General features: G+C 50.9%; 1 protein-coding gene across 12 annotated transcripts in view; it reads right to left on the bottom strand.

The window, feature by feature from the left end:
- The window catches only part of GRAMD1B (GRAM domain containing 1B), a 186,446-nt gene that overhangs the window by 27,045 nt on the left and 134,816 nt on the right, over positions 1-24,585 (bottom strand). For 9 of the 12 annotated variants that reach the window (XM_084782045.1, XM_084782044.1, XM_084782039.1 and 6 more), the window contains 2 exons: positions 13,061-13,271; positions 7,083-7,103 (listed from right to left, as the gene is read on the bottom strand). In XM_084782045.1, coding sequence (XP_084638171.1) covers positions 7,083-7,103; positions 13,061-13,271 — 232 coding nt within the window. Of the gene's footprint in view, positions 1-26; positions 324-7,082; positions 7,104-13,060; positions 13,272-20,302; positions 20,385-21,488; positions 22,258-24,585 lie in introns of those variants that run through there. The other 3 variants (XM_084782041.1, XM_084782040.1, XM_084782050.1) reach the window with 3 other exon arrangements.

Here is a 24,585-nt window from a genome sequence, read left to right on the forward strand (position 1 = left end):
ACAGAGGATGAGGGTCACACACTCACGGCTGGGATTGTCTCAGATCCATGCCAGCAGTAGCATTCTGCACCGACAGGTGAGTCAGCAAGCCTCTTCAAGTAGCACAGCAGAGCCTGGCTGTCCAGTTCCAGCAGGAGGCCCCACAGGACCCCGGATTCTGTCAGAGACTCCATCACCCCCAACAAATGGCCCAGGCAAGGGACCTCGGATGCCTTTATGCTGATTCCCAGGTTCCTTGGAATGAAAACTGTGAGTCTTGCCTCGACTAAACACAGGGTGATCTCTGCCTTCTGAATTAGAGGGTCTATATAACCCTGGCTGATATCTTTTCCTCTCTCAGAGCTGTGCTCTCAGTTCAAGCTCTCACAAGCGAAGAGATATATTAAGCATGGTTCTCAGAACAGGCTGGCTGGCCGGTGTCCCACAGCTGGACTCCGCTTCATGCTTGCCTTGTCTTCAGTCTGGGGGCAGCCCAGGGGTGGGGGTGTGGTCAGGCAATACTCCCCGGGTTGGTGCAGCCACTCAAGAGTCCAGGGAAGGCCAGGAGACACAGAGACAGCAGGTGTACGACACGGGCTGAGAGGTGCGGAAGGGCGGCCCCACGTGAACAGGCAAACTTTGCAAAGCAGGATGACCCACAGCTGGGTCCAGAGGTCGATTCCCACTGGCTACTCACACTCGGGGTGACTCACAAGTGCCTCGGAAGCTCCAGAGGGGCCCATAGTGGCCCAGATCGTTAGTCCGGATCTGCCTTCACAGATTGGCCTGTTCGGCCAGTGTACTTTCTACCCGCCAGCCAGGCCTGAGCCGCTGTGACTCATAGCTCTCACCCAGGCAGAACTGGCCACCACGTAGCGGCAACACAGGGCTTGCTGTCATCTCCACCCTTGCCCACACACCCCTTTTCCCTCCAGACCGTGCTCCTTTCAGCTGGCCAGCAAATGACTTCTTTGTTAAGAGTCACTGGGGACTGAGGGAGGGAGGGAGGAAGGGAGGGAGGGAGGGCTGGTGGGCGGGCAAGGCCAGAGCCCCCCCCCCACATGCTTCAAGTTACACGATCTGGGTGCTGGGCCTGGCCAACATCCTGCAGTAACCCCAGGCCTAGCCTGGCCTCACCAGCAGATGTTTCCTGCCATGGAAAGTTGCTGGCCGGGGGCTCTCAGTGGAGGAAGAGAAGGGGAGGTGCCAAGGGCATCACAGTTCGAGTGAAATATGAAACCTGAGACTGAATTTCTTAAGAGACAGCTCTCCTCCAAGGAGCCGGTGTGTTTGGCAACTTCTCTGAGGCCACAGGACAGATGCTCTGGAGAAGATGGGGTCTGCCCGAGGTGCTTTTTCCCAAGGACTGTGCCCCCACCTTCCCGATAAGGAATCAAAGGATCAAAGCCAAGTGTATTTGCAGGCAGCTGATCAGATCTTGAGGGCAAAATAAAAAGAGCTGACCTTTCTCGACCCTGGTTAGAAGGAAGGAGACAAGTAAGAGAAAGACAGGTGCCCAGCCACCGAGGAAGAAAAGGTGGTTCTCAACCTGTGGGTCACGACCCCTTTGGGAGCCGAAGGACCTTTTCACGGGGGGCGGGTGTTACATATCAGATATGTACATTACAAATCCTAACTGTAGTAAGATTATAGTTATGAAGTAGCAACAATAATAATTTTATGGCTGGGGTCACCACAACACGAGGAACTGTATTAAAGGGTCATAGAGTGAGGATGGTTGAGAACCCCTGGTGGAGGCAGAGAAATAGAGAAAAGAGAATACAGCACTGGGACTGGGAGCGTGTGGGCTCCAAGGTCCTTGAAACAACTGAGGCAGTCCCCTTGCTAACCAGGGAGCCTACAATCCCAGGAAGGTCTTAGGCTGGAACATCATGGGTAATGGTCCTTTGTCTTATAAGCCTTAGTAATTTCCTATGCTTAAACTTTGGCGTATTTAAAAAGGACCCCGATGAACACAAAGAATATAGATTCTTGGATTTCAGACCCAGAGATGCCAGCTAAGAGCAACATAAGAGCCATTCTTAGGGTAAACAGAGAAGAAAGAATCTCTGATGAAGATGTCTTCTGACACTCTCTCCTTCCCACCCTGAAGGACACCTGCCTTCATCCACCCTAAGGCAAGCCCTGCTTCATTCTCTACGGACAATCCCTCCTTCTCTAGCACTGGGTATTTCATACATTATGTGAAAGTTATTTACCACATAGATATATTCCTCATCTTCCTATTGGCATCATATCACACATACACACATACACACAGCACGCGCGTGCTCACACGCACACGCAAACACACACACACACATGCGCATGTACGGATCTCTACTTTTATTTATAAGGCTGGCGTCTTGGAGCCTAGGCCTGTCCTGACTCTGTTGTAAGATAGAGTTCTCAAGCCATGCATGGTGGCACACACCTTTAATCCCAGCACTCAGGGATACAGAGCCAGGTGGATTGCTGTGAGTTTGAGGCCAGTCTGGTCTACAAAGCAAGTCCAGGACAGCCAAGGCTACGTGAAGAAACTCTGTCTCAAAAACAGAAAGAAAGAAAGAAAGAAAGAAAGAAAGAAAGAAAGAAAGAAAGAAAGAAAGATTGAGTTCTCTTTGTCCTATGTGTCAGCGGTCCTCAAATTTTGTGACAGGTGAGCGCAGTAATTCTGTTTTCCGGGGAGATCACAATACCTCTCTTGAGGTCTACACCACACCCAAGATACAGGCAGTATAGATAGTTCCAGGAGGCCCCAGGTACTTAACAGAAATCTCCTGGAAACACTGATATCTAAGTCACAGACACAGCGCAGTTGAGACGGTGACTATCTGGACAGCTTACACCCAGCTAGATAATGCTGTAGGAGATGAGTCTCCGTCTGTATTAGTCTCTGTCCCCTCCACCCCCTCACCAAGGGTTGGGCAGGGCAGGGCTGGGCCACAACCCCAGGAGCTGGAACTGGCTCTTAGCTAAATATTAACTCTATGGCAAACACTGGGTGCCGGGACCAACTGGTACCCTTTCTCCAGGTTCAGCAGGAAGGAGGGGGTGAGAGAGCCCAGCGGGGGCAAAAATGGATTCTGGTTCAGCATTGACCTCACCTAGGAAGAAACCAGTTAAGATCCACAAGGAAATCCTGGTGCTCCGGCCAAATCCGGTAGGCAGAAGCCAGATATGGGTGAGACACGGAAACAAAGGGAAGTGACTAAGCATGAGGTGGGCACAGGCACAAGGCACAATGGTGGGGAAAGTGTAGGATCGGGGGCAGAGGTCTCAGGGGTCTCTGGAGAGGTTACACTGCCACCAGGAGAGTGAAGTTTGGGGTTGACTGCCATGAGGGTCGTAATCAGGAAGATTCCTCAAAGTCATGGATAAAAATCACAGGTGGGAGAGAGATGGGCATGGAGGAAGAGGACAGCCCTTGGGTGTGTCGTCTCGACTGACCCAACACCTGCAATTCCACTCCTACAATGCTTTATCTTGCTGTTCTCAAGCTCATGCTGACTAGACGTGCCCCGTCACTCCTTGGATTGGCACCAATACTCCTTGCCTTCCTTAAAGCCAGCTTTCCTAACCGAGGACAGCATCAGACAATGTGGGTGCTGCTACAGACAGCTGCCTTATTCTAGGCTCTGTCCCTAAGTTGCTATGGAAACACCAACACACCAGGAATGAGACATTAGTCAGGAGGGTCTTTCTGCCCTGCCTGGAGCTCAGCAAGATCCATGCCTGCTGGGACCCGGAAGCATCATATTTAAAAGACAGACGGTGTCCCTCAAGCTTTAATCAGGCCATCCTTATCTTTGCCTATGGCTCCAAAGCCCTGACCCCTGACCTCTTAAGCTCCTGACCCACTGGGGTTGTACCTTTGTTCTCCCAAGCTGGAGGCCCTGCTGAGCAAAATGAGCTGGTCAGCTGTGGGGGCAAAGGACAGGAAGAGCCCCTGGACAGCTGCGCAAGACAGGGTCTACACACTCCACCCTGACACCGAGGTTCACTTACAACAGTCTTTTCCCCCGATGTCACTGGGGCCATGTCTCCTCCTCATGACTCACCCTCCAGGTCAGGTTAATCTTTCATCTTGCAGACAGTTTCCCCTTAGCTAGTCGCGGGACAATGAGTTGCTTTTCTCCTACAGACTGGCGGTGAAGGTAGGCGCCAGCTTCCTCTTAAAGTACACCTGGGACCCTTGAACAACAGGTCTCAGGTACTCCAATAGTCAGCCCTGGCTCTAGCCTGCCCCGCAGTACAGGGGCTTACAAAACTTGCACCTATCTGAGGTCTCCTCATGCCAAGGGGAGAACCTGAGGCAGCATAGCCGGTGAGCTGACTCTAGCAGAGGGCAAGAGATTAGAAAGAAGGCCATCTGTGGTGCAGGAACGGGACACCAGGACCCTTCATGAAGGTCAGATTCCAGCCAGCCAGCAGAGAGCAGTGGAGATGAAAAGTAGGACTAAGGGAAAGCAGCTCAAAACAAGAAGGGTGGACAGACAGGCTCCCAAAGAAGGTCATATGGGCTCTGAGGGGATAGTGCGGAGGGAGGGAGGGAGGGAGGGAGAGAAGGAGGGAGGGAGGGAGGGAGGAAGGGAGGGAGGGATCAGTGGAGGGTCCCCTGGCGGTGCACCTGAACACAACTGTAAAAGGCACAGCTATAGCATTCAGAGAGAAGGCACCTAACCAGCCAGGGACCAGCCGGTGCTACAAAACCCTACCCAACAGGTGGTTCCCAGAGATTCCAGTTCCGACCAACGCAACTGGGCTGGTGTCCAGGGTAAATGCACTGGCAGGGTCAGAGAAAACCCAAAGGAAACCTTGTGTGGTGTCAAACCGACAGCAACCGGATAACAATACTAACATCAGGCTCTGGGACGCTGAACCAGGGCATCTGTCTCAACAGAAAATGTAGGAGGATCCTATCCAACTAGCCTCCCAACTACAACAGCTACTGGTCAACCCCTATGGGCACTAACCCTCATACAAGATACACAGGAGGAAGCAAGACCAGAGGCCACCGACGGTACAGCTCCCATGTACACCTCTTAGCACCTGCAGCTGTGGCAATTGGAAACACTGCTTCTCGTTTCCCTACGTCCACCTGCCATGCCTATTTCCTCCTCTGCTTCCGTTCGTTTTTGCTTCCTGTACCAACATGGAGTCCCGACACTACTGTGCATATATAGCAGGACCAGGAGGAGGGTGGGCAGCAGCCAGAGCAGGCAGAAGGGGATGTGTTGGTGGTCATCGTGGAGGACTTATAAAGGTCTGTCAAGTTCGAATGTAGACAGACGGACGCCCTTCCCCCATCCTCCAGCCAAGAGGCCATGCTTGTCATCACACTGAGCACTCAGTGTCGGGGGACACGGAGATGAAAGAGATGGAGGGTGGCGGGGGCGGGGGGGAGCAGTCTTAAAACATGTAGCAATCAGGAAGAAGTACAAAGCCAGCCAGGTGACTGGAAACCAAGAGACCGGGGAAGAGCACGAGGAAGGAAGAGGAGACTGGTGGGTGGGGGCAGAGGGCAAGGAGCAGAGACGGCACAAGTCATGGGGACGCAGGGCAAACAGAGCAGTTGTACTAAAAGCCCGGTGAGGAGGAGAAAGGGAGCAATAAAAGCAACAGTCGCAAAAAGGACGGAGATTTGCGCATCCAAATTTGGATGTTTTGATTGCCCAATAGCACCGTGGCCATGTGTTTTCTGTTTCCCTTAGGTGATACTAATTCGTTCAATGCCGCTCAAAAGGAGGGCTGGAGGATGCTGGGGTGTTTGCAACAGCTGGGCTGGGACAGCTCCCATGGAGAGAGAGAGCTCTTCCCTCCATCAGCCTGAGGAGGCCAGAGGCCAGAAGACCCTTCGTCTGAGTCAGAGAGAAGGAACAAGCAAGAGGAGAGACTGAGTTCAGCTTCTCTTCCACCCACTGTCATCTCAGCCCTCAACGTCGCACACCAGCACAGGCCCCTTGGGGTGCTCCGTGGGGCTGTGGGTGGCAGGCTGATAAAAAGCATCTGGACCAGGCAGGCTCAGAGCAGGCTCGGGGAGGCCAGAGTGTTGGCTGACCTGTGTCTAACTTTAAGGAACTACTTAATACAGTGTTGGAATGCGCGCGCACACACACACAAGGCCCAGAGGAATGACTTGGACCCACAGCCCCACAGTAAACACAAGCCTGGCCTTGAGCCCTTCCTCTGCTCCCTCCAACCGTGCCATGCCACCATCCTGACAGCGTCACTAAGCCCCAGGTCCCACTGGAGCAGAACTAGGTACAAGAGGAGGTGGGGAGGGGGGGTTGGGGAGGGGTGGAGGAGTAAGAATTCTCAACACAGATGGGCTCTTAAGCGGGGGAGACAAGGGTCTGAAGACCTGGCTACATCAGCTCTTCCACTGAGCAATCCTCCTGAAGGGACAGAACATGTGGCCAGGATGGGCGGAGAGACTTTAGCCAGCTGCTCTTTTCGGGGAGTGGGGGGGAAGCGGGGGGGGGGGAGGAAGAGTTCAGGGCCATGTGACCTGTGACCCCGTCTATGTGACAAGGAGGATGGAGCCTTTGCAGGGACTGCTGACTCCACAAGCATTTTCAGGGTTCAGAGCTGGACGTGTGAGTAGACACTAAGGGGTGGCCTGAGAAAGATTCAGCTTTCAGAGCAGACGGCAGGCAAGCCTTCAACGGCGCATGCTCTGAAGAACGCTGGGTGTAAGCAACACATTCGACCCCATAACACAGTGTCTCCATTCCAGCTCCCCCGGGGATGTTTTGGCTAGCGATACTTCCTTTAGCCCTAAGTTTACAACCCATGGCTCCCCGAGGCCCCAGAACTGTGCCTGGCCTTGAAATGGTCACTCCTCCCTGGCTGCAACTTGACCTCATATGGTACACTAGATGAGGAAAGAGATGAGATACATCATTTCTTCCTGTCCCCAGATCAAGCCCTTCTTCCCAGGACTTCTCCGTCCTGCCACAGGAGATCTGTTTGGGGCCTGACAAAGGCAAAAACTCTAGAAGACCCAAGTCGTACTTGACACCTTCTCCCTCTCTCTGCCTGCCCCGCCCCCCACACCCATTTTACTATTACCCAACAAGAAAAGAAACAGAAATACTTACATTGTACCAACTCTGGCTTTTCTGAAAAAGACAAAATAAAAGAATGAAATTAGTTAGGGAAGAGATGTTGGAAGTGGCAAGAGCATCCCTCTCCCGCCCCCCCCCAGGGTGAAGGGAACACAGACAGCAGAGGGTGGGCAGGGAGAAGGAACCCCAACGAAGCTGAATGCCTCCCGTGTTGACGCTCAGGAGGGTCCTCCTTTCGCAAGACAGCTCCTGAAAGGAGGGAGGCCTGGGGAGCAGTCCATGCTGGAAGCCCCACCACAGCTGGGGCGGTTGGAGATGCAGGCAGTGGCAGCACCAGCTAGCGCTCAACCAGAAGGGAGGCAGAGCCCCATCGCCAGGTCCTATGGATGGGGCTGTGGGATGTGTGGTAGGCATCCAAAGCCTCGCCCCCAAGTGGGTTTTGACTAGAAGCAAAGTATAGACAGAGCCCAACACAGCCTCCTGCTCCAAGTCATCTCATCCAGCTACGGCAGGGTGGAGTATTTTGGTGAAAGTAGAAGAGACTGTCTAAAGCCACACCATGCTCCCAGCTTATAAGAGAGTAAAACTCTTCTATCGAAACAACTGGCTGACCTCCTGAGAGCTGACAAATAGTTGGGGTTTGGCAGGGGAACAAAGTGGAATTGTCATCTCTACACATAACTCAGGATTCATAAAACCACATTCTGTGTGCCAGCTTTATAGGTGAGGGAGTCTCATTCTGATCTCCCCATGGGATCTGGAACTTTCTAATGAAAGAAAGGAAATGGCTAGGCCATGTCTTGTCTGCTTACAACCGCTGTTTACAAACATTCTGTTCAGATGTTAGACACTTTACCAAGAGGTCAAGGCCTATGGAGCCTAAACATAGTCAGCAACCTCGAGCTTGTGTCAAAGGGCCAACTCATAAATGCAGGACTGAACAGCCACTGTGTCAGCTGGTAAGCTGTGTGTGTGTGTCTGTGAGTGTGTGTGTGTGTGCGCGTGTGCGTGTATGTGTGTGTGTGTGTGTGTGTGTGTGTGTGTGTGTGTGTGTGTGTGCGCACTCGCGCGCACATGCGTGTCTGACAGGGTGGAGGTGACTGTGACCCAGGGTTCTGTGACTGACCACAATGATGACCTGATGTTCATGTGATCTCTTTCCCCACATCAAGTTCTTCCTTTCGACCAGAAGCCAGCCTGACGCCTTGGACCCTCTACTCTGACACAGTCATCGCAGTGTCCCAGAGAGAGGCGGTAGAAGGGGCATAGGCAGGAATCTGCATTTCCCTCACACAGATTTCACTAGCCGGCCTGCTGCCAGAGCAGCAGGTAGCAAGGCAGACACTCAGTTCCCCTCCGCTAGGAACTCCGTGGTCATTCCTCAAAACGCTGTCCCTATGGTCTAATCCGGAAGGCACAGTCTTTTACCATGGTGCCGCCCTCTTCCTTCAATCCAGAGGTTGAAGGCCAAACCCATGTATCCAAGACTCTGTCATCACAGAGTGGGAATTGCTACCTTGTAGGAAGGGATTCCGGACCTGAACTCTGCGTCTAAGTAGTTCAGCTAAGGCTATGTGTGCCTGGAGAGGCTGGGTGGGCAAAAAGGTTACATCCAACCAGACTGTCCTTTCTATAGCTCTTTTGGGGGTGTGCACAATGACAACTGTCTCTGAGACCTCAAGGAATGGGGTTGTGTAGAAGTTATTTAACTGCACAGTACAATGGCAGCAAGCACACTTTTGCAGCCACCACGCAAGCTATCCTCGGTTGTCTTCTGCTGCGCTAACCCTGACCCAGGCTAGTGGCCTGCTTCACAGCTGGGGACAATCTCTCTCAGCTGCACCCAAGCACTTCGTTTCTTGGGACTTTTGTACACAGCCCTAGGAGGAAAGGGGGGGGGGACAGAATCCTTTGGGGATCCCCAAACATGGCGCCTGCCCTCCTGCCACATGTAGACACAAGTAGACCTTCCCTTCCTGTGCAGGGACATCAAAAGGCTAGTCCCCTAAGACACTGATGGAAACTAACAGCTTCAGAGTTCCAAGAGCTTCCATGAGGGACACCTGTCCCATCTCTCACTAGCTGTGCGATAACTTTGTGTCTAATATTTGTTATCTTTAAAAGGGAGAGCATAAGAAAGGATGTCTAAGAATTCTAAGAAATGAGAAATGCACCCTCTAGAGTAAGGACTTTGGAGGCTCTGGCCCTGGCCATGGCCCTGCACAGCTTCTGCTTGGCCAGCACTGTGTACGCTTATATCTTCGGTGAGATCCACATTAGCCCTCAAGACTGCCCAGCAGGAGCAGGAAGGTATGTCCTGGCTCCCTCTAGTGGCCACATGCCCTAACTGCTGAGTGTAGCATGACTGTAGCCCGACGTGGCAGGGGTTTCTGGGACTGAATGTAAGTCAGCCCTGAGGTCCTGTAGCTAAGCTCCCTGCTCAGCGCAGAAGCAAGAATCAGCCTCAGCCACTGAGATTACGATGAGGAAAGGATTTGACCTGCTTCCTGGAGAAGAATTACATTCTCATGGCTCTGCATTCCTGGGCCTGAGTGTGAAAGGGATGTCCTGTGAGGTCCTCAGAGAGGCTAAGGCCCAGGAGGGCTGCAGGGACACAGACAGGGAGACTGCCTACCACTGTAAATCCATTGCTGTGCCCCTACCTGGAGGACAGTGCTGGAGAACGAGAAGGCACAGAACTAGGGAGGCCAGGTTCTAAAAGCGGGCAAGGAAGCAAGAACTACGAGATGGAGCTCATGGTCACACGGAGGACCTGTTTGGGGTTCCTTTGGCCTTTTCTACAAGGAATCAGACAACAGAATGCAAGGTTCCCAAAAACATACCCAAACTACCTTATAGCGGTTTCCTGCCCTCATATCTAACTAAAAGCATCTTCCAGAACAAAGGCTCAGGGAGTCTGGAAGGCAAGCTGAGGTGGGGACGAGGGGCGGGGGGGAGAATGGGACCAGGAGCTCTACATTCAGCATAAACTGGAGGAGAGAAAACAAAACAAAACAAAAATGTCTTACTTTGATCAGATTAAGTCTGTCATACTGAAAAGAAAACCACAAAAATTAGAATCCAAACGAACAAACAGAAAGGTGAGAGGTCACAGGAGCACCAGTGTCACAGCACCGGGCACTGCCAAGCACCAACAGAGAGAGCTAAGCTGCAAGGCAGAAGCCAAGAACTGAGTGGCCCTATCTACTTGGCAGGCCTGCAAGATCAGAGAGCGACTCTCCAAAGGGGATAGGGGCAGGAAAGCATGCCCTGGCTCCCTCTAGTGGCCACAGGCCCTCACTACAGAGTGCAGCTCGACTGCAGTCCAAACGCAGCAGGAGTTTCTGGGAGTGAATGAAAGTCAGTCCTGAGGTCCTGTAGCTCCCCCCCTCTGAGCAGAAACAAGAATCAGCCTCAACCACTGAGATTATAATGGGGAAAGTAAAACTTAGGTGATGTCCTGTTCCCAATCCTGAATCTAACAAATGAAGAAATGTGGTGGAGGCAGAGGCTGGGAGAGAGAGACACTGCGAAGAGGAGGCATCTTGCAGCCTCCTTGGAAAAACACTCAGGGTGGCCTCTTTGCAGGAGGTGGTCAGGGGTGGCCCAGCTCTGGTTGTAGCAAGAACAGTTCTAGCCCACAGATCCTCTGCACAGCACTATCTGCCCACCTTGAAAGGATGCTCCCTGGGAAACAGCTTTAAAATCTCTGGCCTTACCGCTGCAGCACTTCCTTGCCGTCCAATAGCTGAACCAATAGCATTTGTTAATCTTCTGCAGTCTGCGTGTCTTACATACGCACCCTGCAGGCTGACCATGGCTGCCTTCCCTCCCCCCCCCCCACCCCCCAGTGCACTTGTGCAATGCGGTACTCCTCACACCAACTGTCAGCAAGCATTGTGCTGCCCCCCTGAATGAATGCCTGGCTAGGCTTAGAGAAAGAGCTGCCCACTTCACCTGAGCATTTAGAAAGATTAAAAGACTCAGAGCAGATGTGAAGAGAAGGAAGAACCTGACGCCCGCATCCTGCCAGATCTTTCCCCTTCCAAATGAGCCCTCCAGTAGCACACATTTCAACTAACGCAGAGGGGTGAGTCCTCTGGCATAGGGACAAAAGGTCTTATACAACTCCTGTCCCCAGATATCGGGCATGCCTGAACCTGCCCAGACTCCCAACACCCACGGAGGACTCCTGCTGGCTCCCTCACACCAGGCGGTTCTCCACTGGCGACAGCCACTTAGGATCCTGAGAGCCACATGAAGGGTAGAATGGGGCAGGCTCAGTGGTGCAGCTTCATGTTTTTCCATCAGGACTGAACAGGGCTGGGCCTTCCTCCCCGAGAGGATGCTTACTACGGATGCTGCTGTGACCTGTCTCTCAGCTTCTTCCAATGGCACTCCTTCCCCACAGTTGATTTCCTGGGCCCTATTGCCTTAGAACTGATTGTTCACCATTTTCTTCCCTTCAGGCCTCAGAGACGGTAGGTAGGGCCTTGGGGTAGAGGCTGGCACATCTCCTCCCTGCAGTCATATATCCAGAGTCTGACGGGTACTGCCACATACATCAGCCTCCAGGTGCTAGCACTACACCCTCTTTGATCGAAAACCCAGAGCTCTAAGTACACCATGAATGAGGGTAAGAGTGGTACAAACAAGTAGTAAGGGGTGCCCTGGCCACCTAGCTCTCAGGGGTGGAGGGAAAGATGAACTAGGCGGCCCTGGCACTCATCGCTTCTGCCAGGGAAGCCACAGCGGCCTGCCCAGGGGCCACACCAAACAACATAATGACTTGAGTGCAGGCTCCACACCCACAGGAATGGAACTGCCCCCTGCAAGGCTCTGCTTTTAGAAAGTGCCACGCAAGGAGGGATACACATTCCCATTAGTGGTAGTGTTTGAGAAGCAGGCAGACATGGGGGGGGGGGGGCGGGGTCACGGTGCGGGGCAGGGAGGTGGGCGGGGGCAGGGAGGAGGGGCAGAGTCTGTTCTCTGACATCAGGTGCAGTGGGAGTGGTCCCTCAGTGACTTCCAAGCCAGCCTGCCAAGGGATGGGGGTGGGGAACAGTGGGGTTGGCCCTTCTGGGAAAGGGACCAAGCAGGACATATGGGCAGAATTGGCAAGGGTAGAGGGAGGGATGCTGAGCGCTACAGACAATTCAAAACTAGAGGGGAGATTAAAAGACAGAGACAAAAGATGGCTTACTTTTGAGAGGCGCTTGTGAGACTAAGACCATGCATGCAAAGAAGGGGTGTGGGGAACCGGTGGGGAGAAGAAGGAAGAACAAGAAGTCAAAAGACAAATTCAAGTGGGAAACCAGCTCCCAAGCCTCCCGGGGTGCTGGGGGGGGGTCCCCTTTCTCAAGCCCTGTGAGTCTCTGGTGGTTTAGGGGCACCTGAGTAGAGGTGCCTCTTGACTGTCGGAGGCCTGGGGATGGAAGGAGACCTCTGGGGAGCCATAACCACGTGAGGCCTCTGTGCCGATCCTTAGATGAGGAGCCTGGGTGCTCAGGTATATAGGTGCAGTGAGGACAGGCTTGAGTAGGCTGGAAAAGCCCTGTGACTGTCCTCTACAAGAAGAGTAGGAAATAGGTTGGGACAAAGGTAAAGCAGGGTGCTGGCCAAGGAGGTTAAAAATAGCCCTCAGGAAGGTTCCCTGAAGCTTCCTGGCAATACAGTCCTCCCAAATAATGCTCCTTTACCGGTTCAAGGGGCCAAATTTAACAAAGGATTAAAAAGATGGACCCCTCCTGATCCCCAGAGCTCCCTCCATATCTCAAGGGTCATGAAGTTCCTGGATCCTACAGAGAGATGGGGAGATGGGTGGAGGGGGCACGTGACTCAGGACCCTACCTGAGTGCTTAGACAGCAATCTATTCAACTGGGGTCTCTCCTGCCGGCCCTGACCTGACCTGAGCACACAGACACGGAGCTGCTCAGTCCCATGAGACCCCAGTGCCTTCCTGCAGCTAGCTAACAAGGGGCTCCCCGAGTCTCCAGTGCGGTCTGCTCACCTTGGAGTTTTTACCACCGCTCCGACCAGACTGTGAGGAGCAACTGCGCTGCACACCCTGCTCCGGGGTGGATGGGGACTTGTCCGAGGAGTGATCTGAGCCCTTCTCCACCATGGTCTCTCCGTCCTGGTTCTGTGGTGTTGGCGAGCGGGACCGCTTCCGGAGGATGGGGGAGCAGGCCGGCGTGCTGCGGTTGGAGTTACTGGCAGTGCTGCAGGGGCAGATGGAGACGGGGAATGAGGTGGAGAGAGAGGAGGAAGGAAGGAAGGCTGTCAGTGATGGCAAGGCCAGAGACCCATGCAAAGGAGCCAGCTCATGGAGCCCAGGCAACAGGCTGAGAAAAAAAACCCAGCTAGGGACTTGCTGCCCTGTAATGCTGCTGCCGGCCAGCAGGGAGCAGTAGTACCAGTGCAAAAAGGGAAATAGGACCAAGAAGCAGTTAAGTATTTAAATATTCACCCACCCGTCTAAGAATCTACCCACCCAATCCTGGTTGAGCTCGTATACAGTATGCAGAAAGCTATTAGGGAAAATAATTTAGATCCTGAAAGAATAATTAGGCAATCAGTCAATACCACCAGCTCATTTTACACATGCTACACTGTATTTCAACACTTTTGTTCATAATGAAAATCCCATTTTTCAAAGCATATATATGGTGGTATATATAAAATTTCATAGGCATGTCTTTAAAAGTTATTATATTATTTTATTTTGTATGAATGTGTGCAGGCAGGCATATGCCACGGGCGTGCCTGTGGAGGTCAGAGGGCAACTTGCCAGAGTCTATTCCCTCTTTGCACAATGCGGAGTCTTGGGGAATGAACTCAGGCGGCTGGCTTGGCAGTAAGCACTTTTACCTACTGAGTCATCTCACTGGTCCACACACCATGTGTCTTAAGACATTCAGCCAAGACAGTGACGGCAAGTGCCACTATCTATCCTTGAGTTTAAAAGTGAAGACAAATGCCTGGCAGAGAGAAGTAAGTGATCGAAGGCAAGACTTAAGATTTGCTTCTGAGGTCAGTCACTCAACTGTTCTAGAAAGCCGTGCTGCTGTTCCACTGGGATCCAAGGCTTATTCTCATTCCCCGACCCCCCCCAACCCCCCAAGTTCATCTCTACAAAGTTCTTTGCACATTGCACAGCGCCGAACCCAATTACGCCTGGGCATATAATCTGCTAATACGATAAAAATTGAAGTTTAGCTTGTGTTTTCAATAGAGCAGAAAAGGTGAGGAAAATAAAGGACAGGAACAATTGAATTCAAAGGGGAAGAATACTCAGAAAATGGGAAGGAACAGCCTGTGAGACTGCACAGCCACACGGCAAGGTGACAGGAGGGGCAGGACCCTGCCTACCTGCTCGGCAGCAAGACTGGGTAACCCAGAAAACTGTCTCTGCAAACTACAAGCTGGCCTTGCCTCAGCAAGTAGGGACAGGATGGAGGACGGTGACACATGAGGACCTAGCTGTAACCTCAGATGCTCCACTGGAGACATTTGCAATGATTACTATGCCCTGACACCTAATTAAACTCAGTATGGAGGAGAGAGAGAGTCCACTATCAGTGGGGGAGTGGAGGAAGTCGGGTGCAGACCAGTATGGAACCTTCCTAGAGAAACTGAGAAAGTAAGCTCAGGGGAAGTAAGAAAAACAAATACAGCCAGAAGGCCCAAGGTTTTGCTCCATCTGAAAGCATAAGAGTTCGTTTAAAAGTTTGTCTGCCAATGACTTGAAGAACCCCAAAACGGTGAGGTTGTCCAACTTCTCCCTCCATGCAGCTCCATCCTATTTCCCTCTGACTCTCTAAACCCACAACAGGAAGCTGAGGCACAGCTGATGGAGGCAGACACCCCAGTCCTCTGGGAGAGCTTGTGGATGGCGCTGAGCCAGACTCCGATGCTCAACTCACCAAGGGAAGCTGCCTTTATCTTGGGACACTTCTAGCCCATGGCCAAGTAAGTATTCAGATGCAATCTTCCTACCCACTCCCTTCCCCCCCAAAAAGAGGGAGCACCTGTCCACCACAAACACAATAGGCTTTCCCCACCTTCCAGAAATAAAGGCCACTTTCATACAGTCTGGCTCTAGACCGTGGAGTGTCTGCTCATAAGTGGCGGGGGGGGGGGGGGGGGGGAGGGGACGGGGATAATGGCAAGTGAAGAACAGTCAAAACAAACAAGATCAAAGGTATAAGAATACAGTACACAAAACAATACGAATAACATGAGTGGAGTGAGTGAGATGGTGTAGCTCTTGCTACCAAGTGGATAGCAGGATCCACAGGATGCAGAGAGAGAACTGGCCCCTGCAAGTTGTACTCTGACCTCTACTAGTGTGTGTGTGTGTGTGCACATACCACAGTGCACATGTAGAGATTAGGGGACAACTTTAGAGAGTCAGTTGTCTTTTTCCACCACGTGCGTGCGTTCCAGGGATTGAACTCGGGTCTCCAAGCTTGGTGGCAAGCGTCTTTACCCACTGAGCCATCTCTCTGCTCCATTGGATCTTCTCTCATGTTACCCAAACTAGAATCTCATTCTTCTCCAAATGCGTTCTTCACCTCCCTGGCCCACTACTTGCTTCTCTGACTTCATCCTGGGTGGGTCTCCTCTGCCACCTGGCTCTACTCACATTTGCTAATCTGGCCCAACAATATCGTGCCAAGTAAATATTTCTTCCAGATAGATGTCCCCTGAGTGCCTCAGCTCCCAAGCATCTGACCATCTTCCTCCCAGACCTCTGCCCATTCCTTGCCCTTCTCCAAAGGCACCATCACTGCTCAGAAGTGGCACCTCTCCCATCTCACCCCCCTGAATCCTACGCATTTGGTTTCCAGAAGGCTCATCATCCCATCCTTCCTTTCTTGTCCTGCCTCAGGTTCTCAGGGTGTCTTGCCTGGACCTGTCCAGTAGTCTCAGCTATGATCTGAGTGGTTCCTTAAGAAAACAACAACAGTGTCGGGCATGGTAGCGCACGCCTGTAATCCCAGCACTCGGGAGGCAGAAGCAGGCGGGTCACTGTGAGTTCGAGGCCAGCCTCGTCTACAAAGGGAGTCCAGGACAGCCAAGGCTAAACAGAGAAACTCTGTCTCAAAAAAGGAAAAGAAAAAGAAAAGAAAAGAAACGAAAAGAAAGAAAGAAAGAAAGAAGAACAACAACCGACCCAGAATAATAAGAGGTCATCAACCCTTCTACACTTGGCCTCCACACCAAGCCTCCTCTACACAGGAAGAAATCCCTGTAACCAAAGTTCTGCTTCTTGGCCGTCATTCCTAGCCTTGCTACATTGCTAAACCTATTAAACGATCAGCCATTGTCCTGTAGATTTGGACACGAAGCTACGCAAATGAAACCAGTCTCTGTACATTTTGTAACAGCACCTTACCTTTCAAACGCTATTGTGTGCCCTTAACCCGGTCCTACCAGTAGTAGTAATTGAATTGCATTTGTTACACTTAAGTAGTTACATCTGCCCACAGGGCTCAAAAGGACTTTACATGCACCGTAGGGAGGAAGACACCGTAGGGAGGAAGACACCGTAGGGAGGATGAGTCAACAAGGTCCCTGACCCAAATTCGGAAAGAGTCCTTGACCCGAGAGAAACCTGAGGAACAGGAGAGCAAGTGCCTGGCCAGGGTGATATGACCGTGTATGTGGCACTACTGTGCCAGAACTATTTACTGGCCACCTGGTACAATGTGAAACATTCACGTTCACACAGGTGAACAAGAAAAGAGCCTTGTGCTACTTAGTACATTTATAATGAGATGGAGCTAGACATGAGCTTTCATTGGAATATAAACGACAGGTAGTGTGATCTTAAAAAGTAGAGTAAAATTGGGGGGGGGGATAGAGAGAGAGGAGGGGGGAAGGAGAGGGAGAGGGAGGCATTCCTTGAAGAATTAGGTTCAGGAAAAAAAATGTGTTTAGCCAGGTAAAAGCATGGAAGTCAAAAAAGCTAAGGAAGGACAGAAAGAAAGAGAAAAAGAAGAAAAGGCAGCATGAACAGAAGATAGTCTTAAACAACATGGAACACACAAGAGTGACCAGAAGCTGCTCACGGGAGCCCTACAATCACCCCATCTCCCTACCAATAAATAGGTCTACTAGAACCCCTGCCCAGCACCCCAACCCAGGAACATACTCACTCATTCCCCACTCTCTTGTGTGTAAGACCAGCAACAAAGACTATTTCACCCCTGTCCCAGTTACCTTGCTGACAAAAAAAAGTATGTCCTTAAGTCTGACCACAGGATCTCAGGCTACCCGTGGTCATAGCCCACTTCCTGTCAGGCTCATGTCCTTGAGCAACAGGGAAAGGCAGCAGGAGGACAAAGGTTCTCTTTCTATAAAGTGACTCTCTCCACGGGCTCAACAACCAGCACCTCACACACCCTGGCAACTGCACCACCTTTCTTGGCTTTCCCTCCCCATCCTTATTCCTAGTGAGGTCCTGCGGGGCACAGGCCGACCTTGTCCGAGTGCCAAGCTCCCTGGTCAGCCACCCGTGCAATTTCTCAGAACTCTGCACGCGGAGCACAATGGTTAGCTCGTGTTCCTTATTCAAGTTTAGTTGCTTGTCATTATGAAAGATTGTTTCTGCTCTAGATACTGTAAAATATATACCTGCCACGCTAAGTGCCCTGTGCCTCCTCCTGCTTGGATTGGCAGCCTCCGGCCTTACAAGCTTGCGGGTCTCACCAGCACCACAGCTGTGGCTCATTCTCGACGAGAGTCCCAAACCCAGCCCTAAGTGCCCTTAGTGCCCACAGTCCTTTCAGTGCCAAGGAGCACTGGTAGCTTTCACAAATGACTCTCCGGTCTATCCCAGGGCACTGCCATCTGGAGGATACCGAATCTGAAATCTGGCCGTTGTACCTCAAAGCAGTAGGGTGGGGTAAATTTGCCAATGTGTCATGTGAGCAGTTCCAGCTTGAGGGCCTGGTTAGCCATTCGCTTTCTGTGTTACTTCCGTTCCCAGGTCTCACTTTTCTTGTTTGAAGATACTTAGTGTAACACCCGACGCGTAACCAGTCCCAACAAACAGCTGAGCCACCAAAACGGATCCTAAACTCCCTTGGCCTCTTTTCCTCAACCCCTTGGGCATATTGGGGGCCTGTTGGGTTAAGTGTAAAAGATGTAAATGTTGCTGGACATCACTCGTGGAGGATGGGGGTGGGTGGCAGCAACACAAAGCGTGATACAGGACCTCAGTCTTGCCCGCATACCATCTCCAGGTGATTTCCAGGGGACTATTTTCAGAATCTGCATTCTATATAAGTACCACTTGAAAGCTCCAAAGGGCAACCTATACCTAAGTGTCCTTGGTCTCAGAGCCTTCTTTTTGTTTTGTTTTGGGTGTTTGGTTGTTTGTTTGTTTTTTAAAGACATGGTCTTTCTGTGTAGCCATGGATGTCCTGGACTCGCTTTGTAGACCAGGATGGCCTCGGACTCAAGGATCCACCTGCCTCGGCCTCCTGGAGTGCCGGGATTAAAGGTGTGCGCCACCACACCCGGCACAGCCTTCTTAACAATGCCCACGGGTAGGCAGACTCCCTGGAATGGTAGAAATCACTTTGAACTCGTTATACGGCCTGCTAGTATAGAGAGCTGAAGCAGACCTGACGGTGCACAGGCAGGAGGACATAGCAGAACAGAGCAGGACCCAATGGGATGTCCCCAGCTTTGGGGTCCGTGCTAATGATCACCGGCACTCACAGGCGCCTCCCCTCCCCTACCACTCTCAGCATCTGGCAGAAGCTGATTCCTGTACTGGTCCACATATGCCCCCATCCCAGTGTCGATTCTGAAGCCTCGCCAACAATCCTCCTTTGCTCTCCATCACTCCACTGCACACATTCATGTGAGGTCGCCACCCTCCTTTGAGTCTCCTCATGGCCTCCGCTCATGTGTCTGAGATGAGGAGGCCACAGGTGTGTGTATGGAACACTTTGCAGAGAATTTACATGCTGCTTGCAAATGCCTCCATCAGTAAGCCTGTCCGCCTACACTAGTTGCAAATCCAGAGCCTATGGAGGACTGCTGACGATGATGGGCATTCTCCCCGGTGTGTTTGCCTGGCTGTTAAAACTTTCTGAATGCCTGCACCCACCAAAAACCATAGCACAGTAGGTGGGAAGGGGAGACCAAGTGGGACTTCGTAGACGGTGCACATGTCCTAAATCATAAATCCTGCTGGGTCCCTGGGTCCTCTGACATCTCCTTCCTAGTAGAGAGGAATCAATCAACACTGTCAACACAAAGACACGTCTCAGGAACTTTGCACCAACATATACTTTTTTAGGACGCTGGGCAAGGTTGAAGCTGAAAGGATGGAAAATGTACTGTCGTCTTAATGCAAAGAGCTCCCTGGGGTCACGGATGGAATCTGTTCTCTGTACACCCATAACCTGAGTCTAATTCTGGCAGAATTCCACCCTGGAGCCAGTTTCTTCCAGGAAACAATGCCCAGTTACATCCTGTGGGGCAGCTGTGATGACGGCGGAAATGTGAGGGATGGAGACAGGCAGCCCGCAGCAGGTATGTTCGTCTCCCCTGGGATTCTGAGGCTGTCACCTCCAGGTACCTGATAATGGACCTCTCTAACTGCTTCAAGAATGAGATAGAGACACAGAGGCAGGCATCCTGCTCCCTCTACCCTTTCAGGATGACTTGATGACACTTCTGTGGGCTCAGTGACTATAACTCAGGTGGTCATCTGGCTTCGCTTACTGCCTCCTCTTCCTGGCTCTTTAGAACCTAAGGAACACGGGCTCCATTGGGAACGCGCTCATTACACAACCACGTGGACCCCGAGTTCCATCTCTAGCGTCTACAAGCTCCATACAGCAACACGTTCCTGTAATCCCAGCCCTGAGAAGGCAGAGAGATGACGGTCCCTTGGGCTGGCTAGTCAGCCAGTCTAGCCAAGTCATGGCATTTCTGGTTCAGTGAGAGACCTTATCTTAAAAAAAAAAAAAAAAAGAGGGGGGTTGGAATGATCAAAGAAGACATCTGATATTGACCTTTGCACTCCATGTGTACCGTGCATGCACACAACCACAGAATAAAACTGAAGAAAAAAAAATAACACAAGGAATGTTTAAAATTGTTTCTCAAAAAAAAAAAAAAAAAAAACCTTATGAAGTAATTGAAAGGTGACACAGCCCACTAAACACTCGCTGCCGGGTGACTACCAGACCATCGATGTTGAGCCCTAGCCCCACTGGGTACATACTTGCTGGAGAAGGCTTAGCAGTGACTTCGGTTGTTGATGAATTAACTGAGTAATTGACACAAGGGCACGGTCCATGTAAATTCTTGGGCCAAAGAGAGAAAAGCAGAATGTCAGTTACCCCGACACTGGCATTCATGGGCCAGAGCAGTGATGAGGAAAGAGTGTGGCCTTCTCCTGTTCAAGCCAAGGAGAAGGACCCTTCTTCATAACGGCTGGAGCCTCCATCTACCCGACTCCCCACTGCCTGGCCTTTCTGCAGCTTGTTGAGCCCAGAGTTTGGAATTCAAACCAGGAACAGACATGACAAATGCTATTTTTCATTTCCATGGAGACCAGAGCCTGCAGTGGAACCGGGGCTCCATGCCTGCAATGCCAAAACAGCCTGACCCACTTTCCTTCTTCCAAAAAAAAAAAAAGCAAAATAAGTTTGTTTGGGTCCTTCCAGGGTATGGGGGGAAGCCAGGGCTGCTGCTATCTTCATGGGTAGTTCAAAGGGAAACACATTGCAGTCAGCGAGGATAACACTGAGTTTGCTACAGAACCAGTCAGAAGTTAGACAGGTGGTCCCAGTCACAGACCACACCCAATCCAGACTGCTTCCTTGTCCCACTTCCTGGAGGGAAAAATCCTCCAAGGCACGTACAGAACGACCATCTAGAAGGCGTCAAGCTGCTTTCCCTACGCCATCTTGTTTTTCTTTCTCCCTGTGTTTTCCCAGCCTCCCTGGGCCATTCTCAACCCAACCCTATTCCTCAAATTCAAGTTCACCCTCCGCCTGAGGGTTCCTATTGGCCTCGGTTTTCTTCTAAAATTTCACATATTGGTTCCTTTCCCACTTATACATCAAGTGTTGCCTCTGCAAGAGTTTCTTAAAGGACCAATCATTCGAAGGGGCCTTGCTCTCCGCCCCCTCCCCCCACAGCCCGTCTCCCTCCCAACAATCATCACTCCTTCATTTCTTTCTTTCCTAACTTTACAGAAACTGAATGGTCAGGCTGTGTGGTTTCACTTTGTATTACTATAATGAACACTGTTGGGGGTGGGGCCTTGTCTCTAGAGAAGTGCTCCAATGCGTCCCTGGGAACAACTGCCACATGCTGGGATCACAGGCACGCACACCGCACACCACCGAGTGACTACAGGGCCATCTATTCTATTGGGTTCAGGCACGCTCTCTTAGACATACCTTTGTCACGCTGGCCAAGTCTGCCTTCCTTATAACTCCAGCTCTTAGTCTTTATTCTGACTTCTGAGTTGATAAAAACTGAAATATGACATCACTTCCAAACTCCTGGCTGGCCTTGTCATTTTGTCTAGACATCAGAGTATCTGGACTTAAAGTTATGAGCTCTTTGGTGGCCCCGACAAATCTGTGAACCCGTGTTTCTTGTCTGTGTTCCTTGGCTGCCTTACCTGAATGAGAGTCTTAAAAGGGAATAACCCTCCACTGGGCATCCCAAACACAGAGGGGCTCCAGTAATTGCCCATGCAGTGAAAAGGGATTTAAAGTTTAGTGCAAACCCCCAATGAAGAAACCCATCTTGTTACTAAATCCTGAGCCTTCCTCATGGCAGAGACACAAGGGAGAATACAGTATTATATGGACTCTCTAATCCCATGGGGCAGAGACTGGGGAAAAAAGGAAGCACAGGGACACTGAAGTCACAGACAGACCCTGCTGGTGTGCTATAATCTCGTCCCCGAGAGTGATCTCAGCACAGCAAGTACTGAAGGGCTGGCATCCAGTTCTGCTGGGTTGGCTGCATGGCCTCTAACAGCCTAGTTTGGATGGGCCTTCGTGGTCACACCTCCACTCAATGAGGGAACTCCAACTTCAAAAGTAGGGACCACAGCCTGGGAAGCTCCGCAAGGGAATTTCAATAGCAGACAATGCGGGCAGGTACAGATGTCTCTTAAGAGGACTTTATCAGTGGGCGGTTTCTGCTCTCTCCCCTCCCCCAACCCCTACTGCTCTGAATTTTTCTTTAAAAAAATAAAGCTAATCTCATCCACTTAACATCACCAAGCAAGTACTTCCAAAGCACCTCTAACTGTGTACAACGAGCTCACTCTCATGGCCCCACTGGGCAATGACTAGGCCATGGTTCTTTGTAGCCATATACACTGAACATGACACTGGGCACAGAAGTAGGGACTTAATAATCTTTAAACTCGGCTCTATCGGTCTCTGCCAAATCTAAGTTCAACTCTACCCAAAAAGAGTTCAGAATCTTCAAGGCTCAGGAGTACGGGACCTTGTCAAAGCAGGCGCTACGCTATCTCAGGAAGCCCCTTGGGGAGGATTTCTCAGTCCACTGGGAAACCACCAGCTAGTCAAATAAGGCAAGGAGGAGTTCAACTGAATAGAATTTCCAGCTCCCTCTGAGTCTGCTCATCCAGGGCCCCTCCCCCAGCCTCAGCAAAATAAACGTGGCTGGGCCTACAAGAGGCAAGGATAGCTTAAGCTCGCAAACTGCTCACAAGAACGGAGGACCGCCTTTGCTCTTGCTTCTGGAAAAACAGAAGCACGGGGATTTCTAGAGCTAGCCAAATGGGTGAATTTTCGACCTACGGAAGACCTTGGCTCATGGAGATAGTTGGCGTCCTTGAGGATGACACCTGAGAGGTTGCCTTCTGGACTCTCCATACACTCAAACATACATGTGTTCAACCCATCCCACCCATCAGTAGAAACACGTTCCGTGCCAGATCATGTCTTGACATGAGGAATTACCATCTCTGACTAAGGAATTTCCAATCTGAAGGATGAGATGATGCGCAATTAGCTAACACCATGTAACAGGGACTTCCTGAATTTAATGGAAACATCTCCTGTCACCACAGATCAAAGCAGCTAAGCAGAAGAACCATAGAAGTGCACAGCAGAAACGAGGTGGCCTTTCTGACTCAGCTCTTTCCCTGTGTATGACCTAATGGCAAACCCCTCCGCTCTGAGCCTCAGCTTTAATTGTTAGAGGAATATGAGGGTACATTCTCTTCACCCCCAAGGATGTAAAGGAAGGGTGGGAAAGAACACACTGCAAAGCACTGAGCCTAAACATCTCTGGGACAGAAGGGCTCAGATCTAAATTAGGCAGAGCACGCAGAAACAAGATACAGGCATTCTAAGGCCACAATCGGCTCAGCATCACTGCCTTCTTTGTGGTCAGGCTCACATCCACACAGGCAGCAGCAGTTACCACAGGACTATGTCAGAGGAAAGGTCCTATATGGGCAGATGCACCAGCAGGTGGATGAGCACAGAAGAACAGCATCCTGGGGCATTTCTCTCACAGCCCTCACCTCATTGGTATAGCCAACTGCTTATCCTTTCTTGACCCCCCACCACCACCTCAGATTCAAATCCAGATCCCATTTATTTCCTATCACTTGCTGTGAAGGTAAGAAGATCTGAGTTCAAATACCCAGCACACACATAAAAAGCCAGATGTAGATGACCATGCCTGTAACTTCATTGTTGGAGGCTGGACACAGATGGAGCCTGGGAGCTTGCTGGTCTAGCTCAACTAACCTAGCTTCAAATGATAGGGTTCTGAGTTCAGTGAGAGACCACTGTCTCAAAATGACAATAATAGTAATAGTAATAGTAGTAGTAGTAATAATAATAATAATAACAACAACAACAACAACGATAAGTAAGGTGTGTGTGCGCACAAAAACACAGACACACACAGACACAGGCACATATATACTTCATATAAAACCATTATGCTAAAGCCATGAGGTCTATTAGAGGGGAGGGCCATCTGCCCAATGTAAAATTCAAGGAAAAAAAAACCAGAGCATCTTTGCTTGTTTGTCCATTTCTTTGTGCCTCCACACCCAGTATTTTTACAAATACATTACAATTAATACCATTGTCTTTCTTTACAGCTCTCTCAAATGTGAGATCAGGTCCTAGGCTGTAACTTCTTCACTCCTCACCTCCTTTATTTGAAGTGAAATTTATTTCTTCAACCCTATTCTCAGAAATTAAAAACCATCATCTCTCTCCGCCGCCCCCCCACCCCCCACCCCCGCCCCGCCAAACAACATTTCATACAAATTTTGTTTATATGCTGTCTTGTATTTGCAATTCTGGGGATCAAACTCAGGACCCAGGCACGTCGTCAGAGGCAAGCACTTTCCCACAGCTGCTTCTCCAAGCACCAATTGCTGTTCAGGTTGACACGCTTACATGTCCGGTGATGGAAGTCGTTATTTGACATGCAAATCTTTTCTCTTTTGAATAACTCGGATAAAGCTCAAACTATTTCCTGTAA

This window comes from Acomys minous (assembly GCF_964271855.1).
Source record: "Acomys minous genome assembly, chromosome: 5".
Classification (NCBI taxonomy): domain Eukaryota; kingdom Metazoa; phylum Chordata; class Mammalia; order Rodentia; family Muridae; genus Acomys; species Acomys minous.